The 16803-nt window shown below is 32.0% G+C and overlaps 1 protein-coding gene across 1 annotated transcript in view; it reads right to left on the bottom strand.

The window, feature by feature from the left end:
- LOC119068374 (disintegrin and metalloproteinase domain-containing protein unc-71) overlaps positions 1 to 16803 on the bottom strand; it is a 77039-nt gene that overhangs the window by 6299 nt on the left and 53937 nt on the right. The window contains exons 14-17 of the mRNA XM_037171943.1: positions 7436 to 7535; positions 3730 to 3765; positions 2356 to 2508; positions 507 to 571 (exon numbers count right to left, since the gene is read on the bottom strand). Of these exons, the coding sequence (XP_037027838.1) occupies positions 507 to 571; positions 2356 to 2508; positions 3730 to 3765; positions 7436 to 7535 (354 nt within the window). The remainder of the gene's footprint in view (positions 1 to 506; positions 572 to 2355; positions 2509 to 3729; positions 3766 to 7435; positions 7536 to 16803) is intronic.

The raw sequence follows: 16803 nt of genomic DNA on the forward strand, positions 1-16803 counted from the left end.
AATTTTAAACGAATGAATTTAAAAAAAACGTAATGGATTATGCCCTTAGGAAGATGTTATATGCTATTTGCATAATATTAATGCATCCAAGAACTTTTACAACCCTTTAACTTCCAACCAGTCATTTGTATGTTATGTTGATGGTACACCTGCCATAAATGAATGGTTTATTGGTTTATGCAGCCACTAAGATCATGGTAATACATATATGTGTGTTTGTGTGTGTAATGACAGCAAACTAAATTAATTATAAACAAAATGATAAATGGATTTTGTGAACCAATTTCAATTGCTAATTACCATGGACACAATTATGAATATTGAAGTATATCTATAGATGAAAATCGGAAACACACGCACACAATAGTAAGAGTAATATTTTGAAAAATGGGATAAAAACAAAAAGCTCAATCTGATTCGACAAAATTAAAGGGGTTCCGAAATCCAAAAATTATCGGTAAAAATACAAATTTAAATTTAGCCTGATCATAGTGTACAATCCTTACCGGAATGTGTTGCATCGTCATCGCCACCTCCCGTTGATCGTCTGATTTGCTGCATTTTATGATCCCTGAAAAAGTGAGGTAGAAATTGATTTTTTTGTAAAGATTGAGTTGAAAAAGATTTGTACGAAATGTCTTAGAAATAAAAGCAATCGAGACTGCGAGACCTCAAGATTGGTCGAGATCCACTGGTATATTTTCAATATTTTAGAAAAGAATGCAGAGAGTATAATTATTGAAAATTTAGCCGCAGTGATTGTATTAAATAGTATTTTCTATGCTACAATGTAGTATTGCTATATGCTTTGTAAACCGTACCTTAGTCATACTAATTTACAAAAAAAATATGAAAGAGTCGAGTTTTTGTAAAAACAAAATTTCGACTAGTAAGAATACTGTTCTCACCTTCTGGTCGGGTTAAAGCGTACCAACTCCTCAAATTAAAATTTGGAAGCACGGACGTAATGTATTATTACATGCTGCAGGTGTGGAAAGAAGGGTTTACATATGGAAAAGTAGAGTTTTGGGTGCATGTGGCATGTCAACAGTTACTGTCACTTATCTGGAAGGGGACCCGACAAAAGTTACTCCAGACTTTTCGGCGTGAGTTCCCATCTGATTCGGTAGGAAAACGGTGTACATTGTTTGAGGTACGGCAGACCATCAAATATGACCAAGGCTGTAACAATATTGTGTTTCTGGCAATTATAATCCAAAGAAGCGAGGTTGACACCAGTCACTCTTTGCTTTCTGCCCTAAAGATGAGCTGATCCCTTTGGTAACTAATCATAGGGATCAGCTTGATCGCCTGGAGTGGTTTATGTAGAGCGCAAGGCAATAGGTTGAGAAGGAGATGAGGTCCTGCAAGATTTTAACGAGGACAGGGTCCTATGATCTGTGTGCATTGATCAGAAATGATCTACAACAATATTGTACAGTTGATCTTCCAGTGCACTGCTTCAAAACTTAACAGTCAATAGATGTGATTCAAATGGGTTGTAAAATTGAATCGGTTCAGATAAAATGTATAATTAAGTGATAGAATGATGCAGGAGGTAGTGACAGCAGGAACCAAATGTACGGGACCGCAGACCGTGTGCCATAATACATGTCGTGAGCCTAATAAAGTACTTTGCACTGAGATTCCTAACAACGTTTTATGCAACAGAGGCATCTAGAATTCGCAGTTTTCGAACGTTACTGAGTTGCATAAAAGATCTGTATTGATTTTTGACATCGGCTCCGTTAGAAAATTCGGAACGTAATTTCAGATGGAAACATCTACAATGCCCATTTTCTGCAATAATTTCTGAATGAAATGCGATAACATAATTTGATTAGCATAAAATAACATACGGAATAATGTAATTAATATATGAATGATAATTTCATTTGAAATTTAAATAAGCAAAAATTGCATATATAGTAATTGATCAAATTGATATTTTGATAAAATCGGAAAATTTAAAATTGATGTTATTTGATTTGATGTTCGATTAATGATTCGATTTAGAGAATTTATTAGTTTGATAACCGATTGCTATTCACATAATAATGATTGGGGAAATTATTTCCATGCTGTGAGCCAAATAATCGGTATTAGTAATGGGTGTTGTAACAAATTGATTGGATTAGGGTTAATCATACAAAGTCGAAATTTTGTATTTTATCCCACCCAAAATACGACCGAAACTTGTATATAATACAGATTTAATTGTCCGCCGGGTTTTCATTTTAAAAGCAATCAAATATGCATTACAAGAACAAATAGTTTACACACCTGGTCCGCTCATCCCGTAATCCCGTCCCCCCCCCCCAAACCGTTAACTAATTTTGCAAATTCGAAACTTACCTAAATGTGTTTCCGTAAGTGATTAGTTTGTTCGAACCATCCAGTGACACTTCTTCCACAGAATGATGGTTCGCATTGCCCGCACCGCCATACGTCTTGCCAATCGATTTTTTTGTGTATGGAGGATCGTACTTCATTCGGGTGGTTTTTCTCCTAATCGATTTTTCCATGACGAGAACAAATTCAAAATGGAAAAGAGATAATCGCATTGAAATATTGAAACATTTTCGTCCAACCAAGATTATTTGCTAAATGCCATTGATAAATAGAATGTGACGGTCCTAGATATCGAATAATTCATTGTTTGTTCGATAATTACGATAACTTTGAGCATGATATGAAACATGGGAAACAATTTCGAAATATGTACAGCAGTGTGAATCAAAGTAGTGCGTAAATTGATTTTCGTGTATATACAGTTTTGCACTAGTGCGTAAAAGTAACGTTTGTAAAAATTAGGATCCCACTGCTATACATAAAATATTGTCCCTAACTTATGCGCTACTGAACATTAACCCATTCGATTTAACAATTTTCAAATATTTTGCGCAAAATTGTCATTAAGTAACATGTTAGGAACAATTTCTCAATAAAATTATTTGATATCGGAACCATGTCACTCAAGAATGCTTCTAACTCTAAATATAAATTAATGTACGTTACGAACATGTAAGTAAAAAATGTATCTGTTACACAATTACAGCATGCAAAAAGTATACATTAAACAGAGTGTAGAGGTAAGTAGATATATCATGCATATTTTGGAGTCCAAAAACCTTTTTTTTTATTAGTGCCAATTTTCTATCAACATTTTTTTGTCTCTCCTGATACTACAGTGTATCATTTCAGCGCAGTGCTCGATAATTTTATTGATTTATTTTTTTAAATTTTATTTAGACTGAAGAAAGCTACAGGTTCTAAATTATTTACAATATAAATTCTTCTCAAAAGTTTTAATTTCGGTTTTATCAATGAATGTGTTCGGGACAATCGAAATGTGAGTGTCAAATTTAATTGATTTTTTCTTTAAAGTCGTTTGCTAGTTCAAACAGCTAAGAGTGATAAAACAAAATGAAAAACAATAAACAGTCTAACAGTTTATGGAATGGATTTTGAACAAGAACAGCTGGATAAATGAATTTTTACGGCCGATTAATTAATTAATTTATTAATAATGTGCATGCCTGTTTTTTATTTCTTGTGAATAATTTCTTTTTGATCTGCTTAAATGCGATTTATAGTTTATATGAATTTTGTTTTTACTTTGATTTTTCTATTTAAAAAAATGTATAATTGAGCTTGGTGATGAAAATCAAAATTTAGATAACACATAAGAAATTGGCTGGTTAGTGATATCTAGATAATTTATCTTACTTAAATATTGGATTTCCTTTTCGATCAAATACAGGCCTGAAATAAGTTGAATTTAGCTGATATGTCCGAAAAGAAGTAATAAAATTAAACGTGAACAGCAGAGGTGTTCGGCTTATCAAAATGCTTGACTTGGTCTAGGGTGTGACATATAATAAATTGAGGAGTTGACATTTCTTGCTTTCCTTTATATTGCGAAAAATCATGGTTATCCAAAAATCGTTTTTTTTTCTATGCACATCATCAAAATGCGTTTTCATAATCCAATTGTTGTTAGACAAATATCAATCGATAAAAACTCAAATCCTCAAATTAATAAAAAAAATATTTTTTATTGCGCAGGCTGGCCAGTGAAAAGAATTTACGTTCATTGTTTTAGTTTTGAATTGAAATAAAATGTGACAAAATTTTCGTTCTTTTGCTGAAGTTGAGATCAATAGTTTGTCTCCAAAAAACATTGAATTGTGCCAATTGGTGAACTGTTTTTAATTTTTAAACAATTTTCTTAAAAACAGATTTAGATAGCTTAATAATAGATTAAAAATGGTATTCACAAAAACAAAATAATTTTTTTTTTGATTAATAAGTCAACAGACTGGTTCGTTTTCTAATCGATGTCTTGTTAAAAGAATGCATTGAGCAGGGACTATTTTTGGATAAAAAGCCAATACTTTCTTGTATTTTTCTAAATTTTCCAAAAAAATATTTTTGCGAAAACTTTTAAAAATTTTGGAAAATTTGTGAATTTGTGGGAAAATTTCGAAAAATATTTTCCCAAAAATAGTTCCTGATTGAGAAACATTTCACTACTTGTGGCTAAACGCTGCCAGATTTCCTTAATGGATCGTATAAATCAGAGCACGTATGAAATTGTCGGACGAACATTTAAAAATTATGATTTCTATTTAAAGACAAAAAAAACTTTAAAATTATTAGGTCAATTGACAGCCCACTTTGCTTCTATGACGTAAATTCTCTCAAAAATTGATTGGCAAATAAACTATTATTCAGTCGAACATCCATTTGCCCGTTAAAATCGGTGCACATGGCGCACAGAAATAGTTTGCATAATTCAATATGACCGTCATTAGTGCATTAATCTACTTTTTTGCCTAACATACATTTTAGACGCCAAAAATAAATCGAAAAATTCTATTTCCCAAAAGGATCTTATGTTTTAAATCATCCATTCACTTTGTATCGGTTGCCAGACAACAAGAACGGATTATATTGCTGATGTATTTGTATATAAATTTCATTTCCATATTCTAGATTTTCCTCAGTGGTTAGAAATTTAGAAAACTTTAAGCTGGATACCTTTTCGTAAAAGAACTTTTACTTGTTCATACTACAATGGATATGGCTGTACACTAACATCAATTTATGTTTGGACTGTAATAGTATATTACTCCCCTTCGGGTCGGGCTGTAACACCCCCCTTATCAAATACACAACTTGGAACCTCGTAAGTACAATGCTTTACGTGATTAGGCAATGTAAATGAAAATGAAACATGCCGTAACACGTAAACATATTATATGGTTGGCACATTTGGCGGTCTCAATGCCTGGATACTAATTGTATGCTTAGATCAAAATCAACCTGAATCATATCCCAAATATTCATAAAACACGGAACATGAACATGAAAAATGTTCTAAAGTTCCGGGTTTAGGCAATTGTCTAACGGTGTTACCGAAATTTTACAGCATAAATGATTGTTGTCTAAACTTGGATTTCTTGAAAAAGTAAAAAACAAGTCGTTCAGTTCAAACGACGTTTGAAACAAGTCTGGCAAGAAAATCAAAAATGTTCTAAGTTATTGTGACCTGCCATAAAACCAAATATGAAAAATTTACTTTTTCAATAGCTCTTTGATTCAACATATAGCAGACACGATTCGGTTCATACGTATAATGTTTTGGATTTACGAACGAAGTAAGACACAATATACCTTTTATGAAATTAAATTTTTATCGAAACTAAAAGCTCCACAACTTATACTCAATTCGGTAACTGACTTAAATGTTTGACTAAATATTTTCAAAGGTTTTTTTGTCGTAATCCCATTGGAAGGAAAATATGTTTCATTTATTGCTCAGCGCATTCGTACAATTTCACAAATAAATGTTGAATTATGCAAGATGAAACTATCTGCCTCACCGACTGTGTGCAAATATTGATGTTTGCATTGACTGCATTTAACAAATTTCGGAAATTTTAAACTAAGGCACTGGTCGAGTTAATCATAATTTTAATTAGAAGTTGGTCGAGTTAATATTTTAATTTTTAATTAGAAGTTCAATTCATTATGTTTCGCTGCATGTTTTTCTTTTTTATTTCAATTTAAGTTTTACGGATTTTTTCTTCTTCGCTTATAATTTCTTTACGTATAATATAACTACGATAATAATGATAATAATATTACGAATGAACTTTCCAACAAAAGAGAAAATTATAAAAATAAATTAATTTGTACACTTAATATGGTATATTATATAACATACACATTGCACATATATACTTTCATACGGATGGAAATTAAAGATTTTTCTTATACAGGAAGCAGAGAGATAGAGTGAGAGAGTTGGAGAGAGGGATAGATGGAGAGAGAAAGAAAGATAGAGATAGGGTGGTGTAAAATAAATATACAGCATGCAATTAATAAAATTTCCATTTAAGCTGATTTATACAGTGTAAGTAGCCAATTTGATATAACAATTCAAAGCAATTTAAAATAGCGAAATTAAACACAAGGGGCCCGACTTGACATTGATGTTAAATTGTTATGTAATATCAAATGGCAAAATGCTCATTTTCCCTTCTTGTTTTTTTTTTATTTTATTTTCTCGGTGTATAACATCGGAAAACTATACCCGGACCATTTTACACAACAATCGCTCTTCATTTTTGGAGGTATAATATACCTCGCCGTAATACAACAATACATCTCTAGTCATTTCATGTTTTATATATATTCACCAAAATGTGGGAAAAAATGGTAAGAGACGTATATGTATAATGAAGTAGGTATAATTTTGCATTTAAATCGTAATGAGATATGGACTTTAATGAGGCCCTTGAGAATTTCGCTATAATTTCATCAAAATTTAATACAGGATGTGGAAACAAATAATTTTACGTTTTACACAATAACAACGATATTGAAGAACATCCATACGTACACAGAGAATTTAATTATTTTTTTTTGCTTTTGTTTTTTTTTAATGATTATTTTCAAACTACAAAATGCACAGAATTTAGTTCGGTTGGTTCTTTGATATATTTTGATGTTTAAAAATAAATTTGTGAATATAGTAAGGGGAAAATTTAGAGAAAGTTTTGAACAAAATTTGATGTTATTGTAGGGTGAATTAGGATAAGTCTTTTTGGTTAATTTCAATTTTTTTTTTTAAATTTTAAAGAAAAATCAAGATCTAATTTTTACATTTAAAATAAGAAAATACGGAAAGTATTATACAATTAGCGTGATTTATAATATATTTAAAATGTTTAAAAGGAAATCACTTATTCAATTGATTAAATTACGGAAACAAAATTTATGAAAAGAAATAAAACAAAAACAAAACTCAAAAATCTTTTATTAAACTACCTAATTTTCTGTTTTTTTGTTTTTCTTTGTTTGTTTTTTATCATTTCTTTCAACTAACCTCAGACACAGGGAGAAGTTTCTATGTACTACAACTGACCTGTAGCACAATGCCATGAGGGTGAATGTTACAAAAACGAACCCAACTACTGACATAAGTACACCGACTAGAAACACAGTATTCGAACCATGATAATTCTCTATAGAATGGATGGCATGGATCGTTTGAATTTTATGTTTTTTTTGGCGGTAAATCATCGATGTCATAACGTTGTTGATTGTACAATATATTTTTTTTTTGTGTGATTTTCATACAAAAAAAATCGTTTGATTGATTATAGTTTTGGTTACGATATTTATTTGTTCAGTAAATAAATTGTGCGGAAAATTCATGGCATAATCGAAGTGTATGATGAGTTGGTAAACACAGCACAATCGAAATCATTAAGCACCAAAAAATTGAAAAGAGAAAAAGCTTTAATGTATATTTATTCGGTCTCCTGTTTGATTAGTATACAAAGTTAATTAAAAATCAAATATTAATTCTAGTTTAACATAAATTAAAAAAAGAAGGAAAATGAAAGAAAACTTTTATGTAAATAAGTCAAGACTAATTTTTTTTTAGATTTTTTTTCTTGCTTAATCGTATTATTTCCAATTAGTCATGACAATGGTAATCCGCCCCCTATGAAATGATGCAAAAGTTTAATTATTCATTTTCATATATAAAATTCATGTTGAACATTAAAGCTTCCAACGTTGTGTTAGCCATACAGCATTTCAAATTAAATGAACGTGTTGGACAATTAATTCGAAATGTGATGTTGTACAATAATGTTTCGTTTTTTTTTTGGTTAAACTTAATTAATTGTATTTCCATTTTGAAGTTGAAGTTTGTACTTTTTGTTGTTACTTAATGATTAGATGTATGCGCAACACTCGTGGATTTGCATTTGATTTTTTTCATTGAGTGTCTTTTAAAATTATTGAACATTGAGTAACCCAAGCGTAAGGTAAACATTTAGGTTTTTGACAGTGTACGATTTTTTCAAACTGGCTTATCGGATCTATAGGTGGAGCAAACGGTACGAGACGAGATCACACCAAGATATTAAATATCATTTTTAAAACCGAATTGTCTTATTCTCTGACCACAACCAAACAAAATATTGAACTGTCTTGCTGTAAAATTTGTTGTTTCACTTGTAAGCTAAGCTTCCCACACGACTAAACAACAAATATCCCAGACATTAGTATTATATACAGAGTGACGGAATTAGTTGAATCTACTGTAAAGTGCATTTTACAGACGAGAGCCACGTAAATAATCAAAATTTTATTCAATGATGAACGGCGATGAAACTATTACCTAAACTTTTGTGTAATATACCTTACTTGTTATTGACAATGGTGGAAATGGCGTATGTTTACCGACCCTGGACTCGCTTCAAATCAGTAAACTTAAGAGAAGAAGAACTATTTCCATCATGTTACTCATTGTTAAGTTAAGTAACATTGTTCCAAAAACATTGATAGGTTATTGTGAACAGATAAATCTATCTAATTCTAAGGTTGGGAAAGTTACTACTTTGACTTGCATGAAGCAACTTTCTGTTTCGAATTCACTCGATCCGAGCCGTATTCACTAAAAACGAGTAAATAGTATTTAGCACATTAGCAGAACCAGTCCTCATTTGTTTTGATTAAATTTGCGTATAACTTGCCATCTCTAGTGACATGTTTTGCAAGTCAGACAATAACACCAATATGTGGAATCAAAGTGGATTCCAAATATGTATGGAAATGTATGAAACTGTTCAATTTTAGGGGTATACTATACATAAAGGGCGCCCATAAATATTAAATTCTGAAAAGGAAATTGTGTTACAGATGCCATCTCTCCCTAACTTCCAAAAATGCATACTTTTCGAGTTATAACTCTGAGTGATAACACTGAATTGCGGACGTCCTATATGGATGTCCCCTTAAAAACGAGAAATTTTATGAAGAATTTCCATTTTTGATCCAATGGAAATCAACTACAACGAAGGTAAATTAATTCTGACAGTGGGCCGTTAAAGCAACATTTTTGCGTTTAATAAAGCAACGTTACAAATGTAAATATTAAATTATAGACGGAAAATGTGGACCTAGCACAAAACATGTTGAATATAATTGAGAGATACACGCTTATTGCTTTTGACATGTTGTGGAGATACACTTTTTATTCATAAAATAAATTTTCTTTAAGCTTCACATCTCTTCAAACGTTGTGTAATTCGACGTACATAACGTAATAGGTAACGTATTTTGCGTAATTACATTCCGTTTATTTAACCCTTAAGCTTTATGTTGGTTAAAAAAATGTAAATCGTCAAAAGATCTGGGTATAGACCGAGGTGTGAAACTGAAAAGTGGATAGCGAATATCAGGATTTCTACCGTAGTTAAAATTAGACTTTTTTCGCTTTATTAGTAATGAGACACCGACATTTTCAATGACGTTCGCTGAAACTAGGTTCATTTAGAGAGAAATAAATGCAATTTGTTGAGGTGTCTGTTATAGTAGGATTAAGTGGGGTAGTAGGGTAGTATGTATGTCCTAACCTTAAATCACTTGCCACATAGGCCGCAAATTAAACCACATTAAAAAAAACAATCTCTCAGCGGTAGGTGTGACCTCGTCAACTGTAAATAAGCCGTTCTGTCAAAAAGAAAACTTGTAATTGATACCAATAACCGCAAACATGATGATTTTCTTTTGAATGTGTAGTAGTGGCAATCGACAAGACGTGTAATATAAGTAGCTTGGTGAACGTTTAAGAAGTCATTGTAAATTAAAAAGTTGAAGAATGTACTCGTTTGAACAAAGTCGTGTCTAGCTTGTAAATTCAGCCGTTCAAAGAACATTAAAAATGTACTGTCAAGTCTTATGTAATTATGAAAATTGTAAATATTTTACAGCGACCGCAATATACAGCTGTGTGTATAGAACTGCACGATATATTGTATTGCTAACTCAATGTTTTTTATTTTCCACACACTTCAAACGTTCAAAGCAATGCGCCACTCAAACAGAGTTAAGTGGCTTTACTCACATTTTAGAGATTTAATTTGCTTTTCAGTTATAATTTCTATTTTCAGAAAGAAAAAATGCTCGTGGTGAACAACATTTTGCATTAAAAAAAATCTGTCCCTACTCAGGTCAATCATAGTCATCTCCAATTTAAGAGTCGGTAAATTAAAGATATCTTTGCTTACAGTAGTACTTGTTTAGAATTCATTTCTTTTAATGTGCCAATTTCTTTGTTGGCTAAAATAGCATACTACTTGTAGTTGACATTAGCTACGATCGACCGGGCCAATTGTGGGCATTGTATGAATCTTTGTATAATAAGAATAATTTAAATTTTAATTTAATGAAACACAGACGTCCGAATGAGCTGTTTACATTCACAAGTTTTTTGTTGTTTTGTTATTCCTTAATTTCGTTTTCACAATTCACTACACTGAGATTCCTATCTCGTAGAGAGTCAGTCAGGTCGACTAATTTAGATAACTTTCGACATGAAATATGAACGGTGTAGCACTATAAAAAGGAAATGAACTGACTGAAAACACTTATCTCCGATCTCTAGGCGAACCGTGTAGAACTGTTAAATGTAAACAACAAATAAAAACGTAAGTGTAAATGGTCGGGTCATGAAAAATGGAAAATGTACGACGCGCCCTTTCACTTAATAAAGCCGTTATAATCGGCGTGTTTCATTGGCAAAATTTACAGTTATTAAGCAGAACGGAATGACATGTTCTTATGCGTATACCGATGGTGTGCTTGTTAATCCTGACAAAATATAATATCGAAATATTAAATTATGTAAGAGCCGGCTACATTACAACAGAGCACATAAACAATTTCGTTTATTATGTGCACAAAGTCTGTGGGGGGTGTTACATTGTACACATATAACAATTATTATCTTCAGCAGATAATTATATTTGGAATAACACTCTCCTAGCAACAATATTTAGCTTAAAATTATACATTTATAATTTGGTGGTAAGTGGGTACGACTTAATTAAAAATTTAATTGGTTTCACATTTAGGTTCAGGTACATACATATCAGACGCTGTGATGCGTTGGCTGAATATTAAAATTTATTGAATTGTGAAGAAAACAGGAATTTGCTGGTGGTTTTTCTATTTGATCAGAGAACTGAAATTGGTTAATTACGAGATTTACGATTTGTTAACTGTATCATCTGCTTGAGCATAAATGTGACTCATAATTTATTGGGTGAATTTCTCTATTTCTTGTTTTGGAATTGTAAGCAATTTCTGAGTGTGCACGAAGGGTGTAAATCGAGGAAAATTATGTGAAAATCGCTATGTCGAAAGTTAAAATCGAAAGAAAATTGCTGAACGGTGAGAGAATCTTTAAAACCGCCTACAAGAATACTATTTCCATTCACTGTCGTTAACTTTGTCGCTCAAAGTTAACGTGGAGGTTTCATTCCTCACGACCGATTTTGATCGGGAAGAATTAACTCATCAGTGAAATTTAACATTAAAGATGTGCTACAGTTTTTTGAATTAATCAAATGTAAAGGGCCTCCCGATTTCTGCACTGGCTGTAACGATTCACCACGTTTATATTGGTGACATAGGACAATATATAGGACAATAGGACAATGGGTAAATTACATGAACCGATGCCATAATGTTGGTAATTTCAACTGAACTAAGTTGGGGTTTTTGAAATCGATTTCCAAGTGAACGATACAGTATTTTAATGAGGTGTGTTCGGGAAAAGTTTTTGTTTTAATGTCAACTATATACGCAAAAACTGCAAAGAAAATTATATTTTCAAATGAAATGTCCCCATTGTTAAAAACGGAATCGACGAATTCTCAAAAATATAGTGCTGCAAGGCTAAATGTCGAACTGTCAGACCGCGCACCCGCTTTGATCACAGACTAAACGATCACTTAACACGCTTCAAATTAGTTCATAGTTTGATCATCGTACATTTGCCAAGATGCATGAATAATATCACAAAATGCTATTCGTTTCTGAATTGCCATTTATAAAACGAATTTGTTATGCAACGCACGACATGAAATCATGCATGGAATTAGCGTTGATTGGTGGCAATCAAACAGATATAATATGTTTTTAATTTTATGCGGTGTAAGTTGTTGAAAAAATGGAAATTAATAAAAATTAATTGGTAAAATTTTCCAAATGTTTTCGCTTTATTTAAATTATTCGGACTGGTGAAAAATAATTAATTAACCAATTCCGCCGAAATGTTTCACTTTATAATCGCTTGGATAAATCGAATAATCATAAAAACGAATATTTGATGTTAATGTGTGCTTTTGAAACTGTTTTGAAGTTAAATTTAATGACGAAACGATTGTGCACAACTTATCCCACTTGGCTGAACCACAACAACAATAACAAAAAAAGTCTGTCCTGTTACAACTCATAACTACAATACCTACGATTTCAGCTAGAGGAAAACCTGATCAGCTGATTAACATGAATTACGGGTTATTAACAATGCGATTAACACATGCCAATCATCTACGTGGCTACCCACTTGTGTTCCAGCATACGTAAGATTTTTCCCTTTGGGATCCTAGCCATATCTAGTGTCTAACGAAGCATGTATACGAGTGCCTATGCCCCACGACACTTTGAGTCCATTATAAAGTCAAGGTTTCATGCCATATTATTACACTGCCCGATACGAAAAACATTGGTGTCAAAATAAAGATTATTGGTCCCAAATGAGGAATGAAAGTTAGAAATAAATTTTTATTGAAGAGCCTATCGTTGCAGACCAGCTGAAAATTCGCAAATTTGAGTTATCTGGTACGATAGCGTGTTCAATAAGAATTTGATTTCGTCATATATATATATACCATGTATTGGTCTTTAATATCGGGTTGACAAACAAAATGAAACCGGGATGAATAAAACTTAAGGGGCATCATCAATAACCATTAAAAAACAACAACAAATTGAAGCGTATAGAGGAACATTCTTAATGCAAAATACAACAGCTACAACAGGAATATGAATTGGAAACAATTACTAACGAGAACCGATATGTTTCCGTCATAGACCGAAAGCTAAGGTGAAGTTTGTCGTAACTGTGCGTGGAAATATGTGTGAATTGACTTTGACGCATATCATACGATGACATTTAAAAATAAAATTATTATTGACTGATACGTCGAACTGAACAAGTTAAATTTTCAACTTCCAGTCTGGTCAGGAACAGGTTCAACAAAGGTTCAGTGCTCAGGTGTCAAACACTGACCATCGTTCAGTTTCAGCGGTCATGTTTTGAGGTAAGAAAACAAACATATAAATACCAAAGATGTTGTGGTTGATGTAGGAATGTAGTTTATGGATGTTCTGTGTTTGTAGTATATTGTTTCGAATTTGAGTATGATAAGTGACAAATATAGACATTTTGAACAAGCTGCATGCACACCGAATTTCTCGAGAGAGTTTGTATTACTATCAGTCATTTTGAACGGAAGATCTAAAAGTGAGCAACGTCGACGTTCACAATAGAATAGAATAACGGTTTTTCTCATTGTTTTTTTTAAATCGTGGCTCTCGGTCTATTTAAATAGTATTACGTACCATATAAGTCGTAGAGGTTTTTATTCCGAGTCGTTCAGATAAAAATTGTCGTTTTATTTAATATCCTAACCATAAATCGTGCCAATCAAACAATTTTATACCATAACTGAACTCCTGTTTCGCCGCCCAAACATATTACACTGTTTTTATTACAATTGGTCATCTAATTTCATAAAAAAAAATTGATTTATCATTTGACGCGAATTCGATGTGAATGTTGTTGTAAATTATATGCCGTATCGGCTAATTTAACCATTTAAATTCAGGTTTCATTCACTGTGTCAAAATGAATGTGCATCAATCACCTAAATGCGCTAGAACATTATTTTTTTCGCTATCAGTATCAGTAACAAACACTTCGGTCCCAATTTCACCGATTAAATATTTTATTTTCCTTTCGAAATTGAAAACTAAATCATAAAATAATAATATTCATTGACTCTCCTTTTTTCCACCCTATTCCGAACAGAATATAATTGAATTTTATTTTATTTCCAGTGAAATTGGATATAAATCATTATTAATGTTCCCTGATAAATCTTTGTTTTAATTTAATAAATCAAACGAAACAGATATTTAGTCAGTAATAATAACACGATGTAAAATGATGAAATAAAAATGAGAAAACAGTTTAATGGGAGAGCAAGTGAGAACATTTTCATTTTACGACCTTTTGATCAATTTTTATAGAAAAGTCGGGATGAAGCCACTGTTCGCCGACGCTAGTGAATATAGCCAGATACAATATGTATATAAATTTTGTTAGACACAGGCGCCTGGCAATTTACTTTAGGACAGAATCAAAAGTTCAAAAGTCTAATCTAAATTTCATTTGAATTTTGTTGATCCAATGCAAAGGGTTTTTTCATGTTTTTTTTTCTTCCGTAGTAGGCTCAATGCCTTTTTAGGAGCGTTATAAAGGGAAACATTCGTTATATTTTACTTTCTCAGCTCTATTGAAAACAATCAGTAAAATGTCAAACATTTTAGTGTGTTTGATGAGTAGAGAATAGAGAATCTGTGCCATTATACCCCCTCTGACTGTATCTAAAATTCAATTTATTTTTCGTGACTTTATGTTAGAAGTATAATGTGTTCCAAGTATTAAAACTGAAATTAAATTTTGTGTCAGGCGATTATGAATATTTTATTTTCAATGTTTTGCTTTCGTATGGACATTGTTACGAAAAAAAAAACAAGAAAGAAAACTCATTAACCTGGATTGCTATTTCTTTTCTGTTGTAGTCCCCAAATGTAAACAAAATACAACGTTAACGTTCGAGGGATTCAGAAAGTAAATCTAAATATTATTTAATCCATCGAATGGAAAACAAAGCGTTTTGTGTTTGTCTTTTCATTTTTTTGTGTTTATTCTCTTTTCGCTAAAATTACAGAGAGGACTGCACGGGACAAGTTTTTAATTCTAAACGGAACTTCAAAAGGTTTTTCCTTTCTAAAGGTTACATTTGTGCGATTTTTTGTATAGCACACACATACACGAATTATAAATCTAATGAAATTTATACATAAAAGCTTTTGAAGTGCAATTGAATGGAATTCGTAAAGTCAAATACTCCGGGAAATGCAAAGAAAATGTTATATAAATAAGGTTAAGGTAAAACTGTACGATAAGTGGAAACAATTTTTTTTTTCTAAACGATGAAAATGAAATTTGCCACACACAAAATGGTTAGAAAAAGTCAGATGGAAAAACGCAAAATGAAATGTAGGAGTGCGAGCAACATGTTGTTGTTGGTCTCTCTTTTTTTTACTGGAAAGATGAAAGGCGGAAAAAGTCAATCAAAGTCAGTAAATCAACATTGAAAATAGCTTTCTTTTCCATTCGCAGAAATGAAAATAATTCGATTGGTTCAACGTTAGTAGCACAGACAGGAACTAAACTAGCCCGGAAAAATTCGAAATAGTTTCCTAACCATTTCGATATTAATGAAATTTCACATAACTCAATATGGTAAAATCTAAAATGAATTGAGATAGAATAAACATCAAAACTCTTGATGCATGTACAAACACGGTCTAATGTGTAATAACATGGAGAATGTCGTATTTGTCGCTTACGCAATAACTAGGAGTCTCTTCGGTCGCAAAGCACTTTATGCAATTCAAGTTTCAAGTAGGAATTGACATCAAAAAAGGAAAGAACTTAAGTAAATAGCTACAACTTAGTAAACAGCAAGAAAACCACATGCATTTTCATAAATTTAGAATCTTTGAAGTATTATTTATGATTCGGCGACTTTATTACCCGTCTGATCAAATAATAATACCTCCGTGTGTGTCGCACACATTGCCGTTGGGTATTTGAGTACAAACAGGAATGTTTAGTTTTACTATACTCATGTAGTAGTTACATCCACATATTGAACCGATATTGGACCGATTTTCTTTTTGTGTTTGCGTGTTTCCTGCAATAAAGCGTTCTTTCGTCGCAAGCCACAAAACAACAGATTTGATTAAATATCGTAGTTTCAGGGCCTAGTTTTTCATCCTTCTTCTACAGTCTCAAATTGTTGTATATTTGATCTGAGTTAATGGTCTTGGATAATATTGCGAGGGACGCAGGTCTGAATTTTGAAATGCATGTTCCAGAAGGACCTTCTCTGGGCCGGTTGTGCATCCCGACGAGATCAGCAATAATTACAGTTAAATTTAAGAAGTAGAAGATTTGATATCAAACAGTAACTAAGTAGTGACACTTGACACAAAAGAACTGACAGCTTCAATCATTTATTATAGTAATACGAGTAAAACGACTTTACGTGTTACGGCATGTTTCATTTTCAT

The sequence above is a fragment of the Bradysia coprophila genome (assembly GCF_014529535.1).
Source record: "Bradysia coprophila strain Holo2 chromosome X unlocalized genomic scaffold, BU_Bcop_v1 contig_173, whole genome shotgun sequence".
Lineage (NCBI taxonomy): Eukaryota > Metazoa > Arthropoda > Insecta > Diptera > Sciaridae > Bradysia > Bradysia coprophila.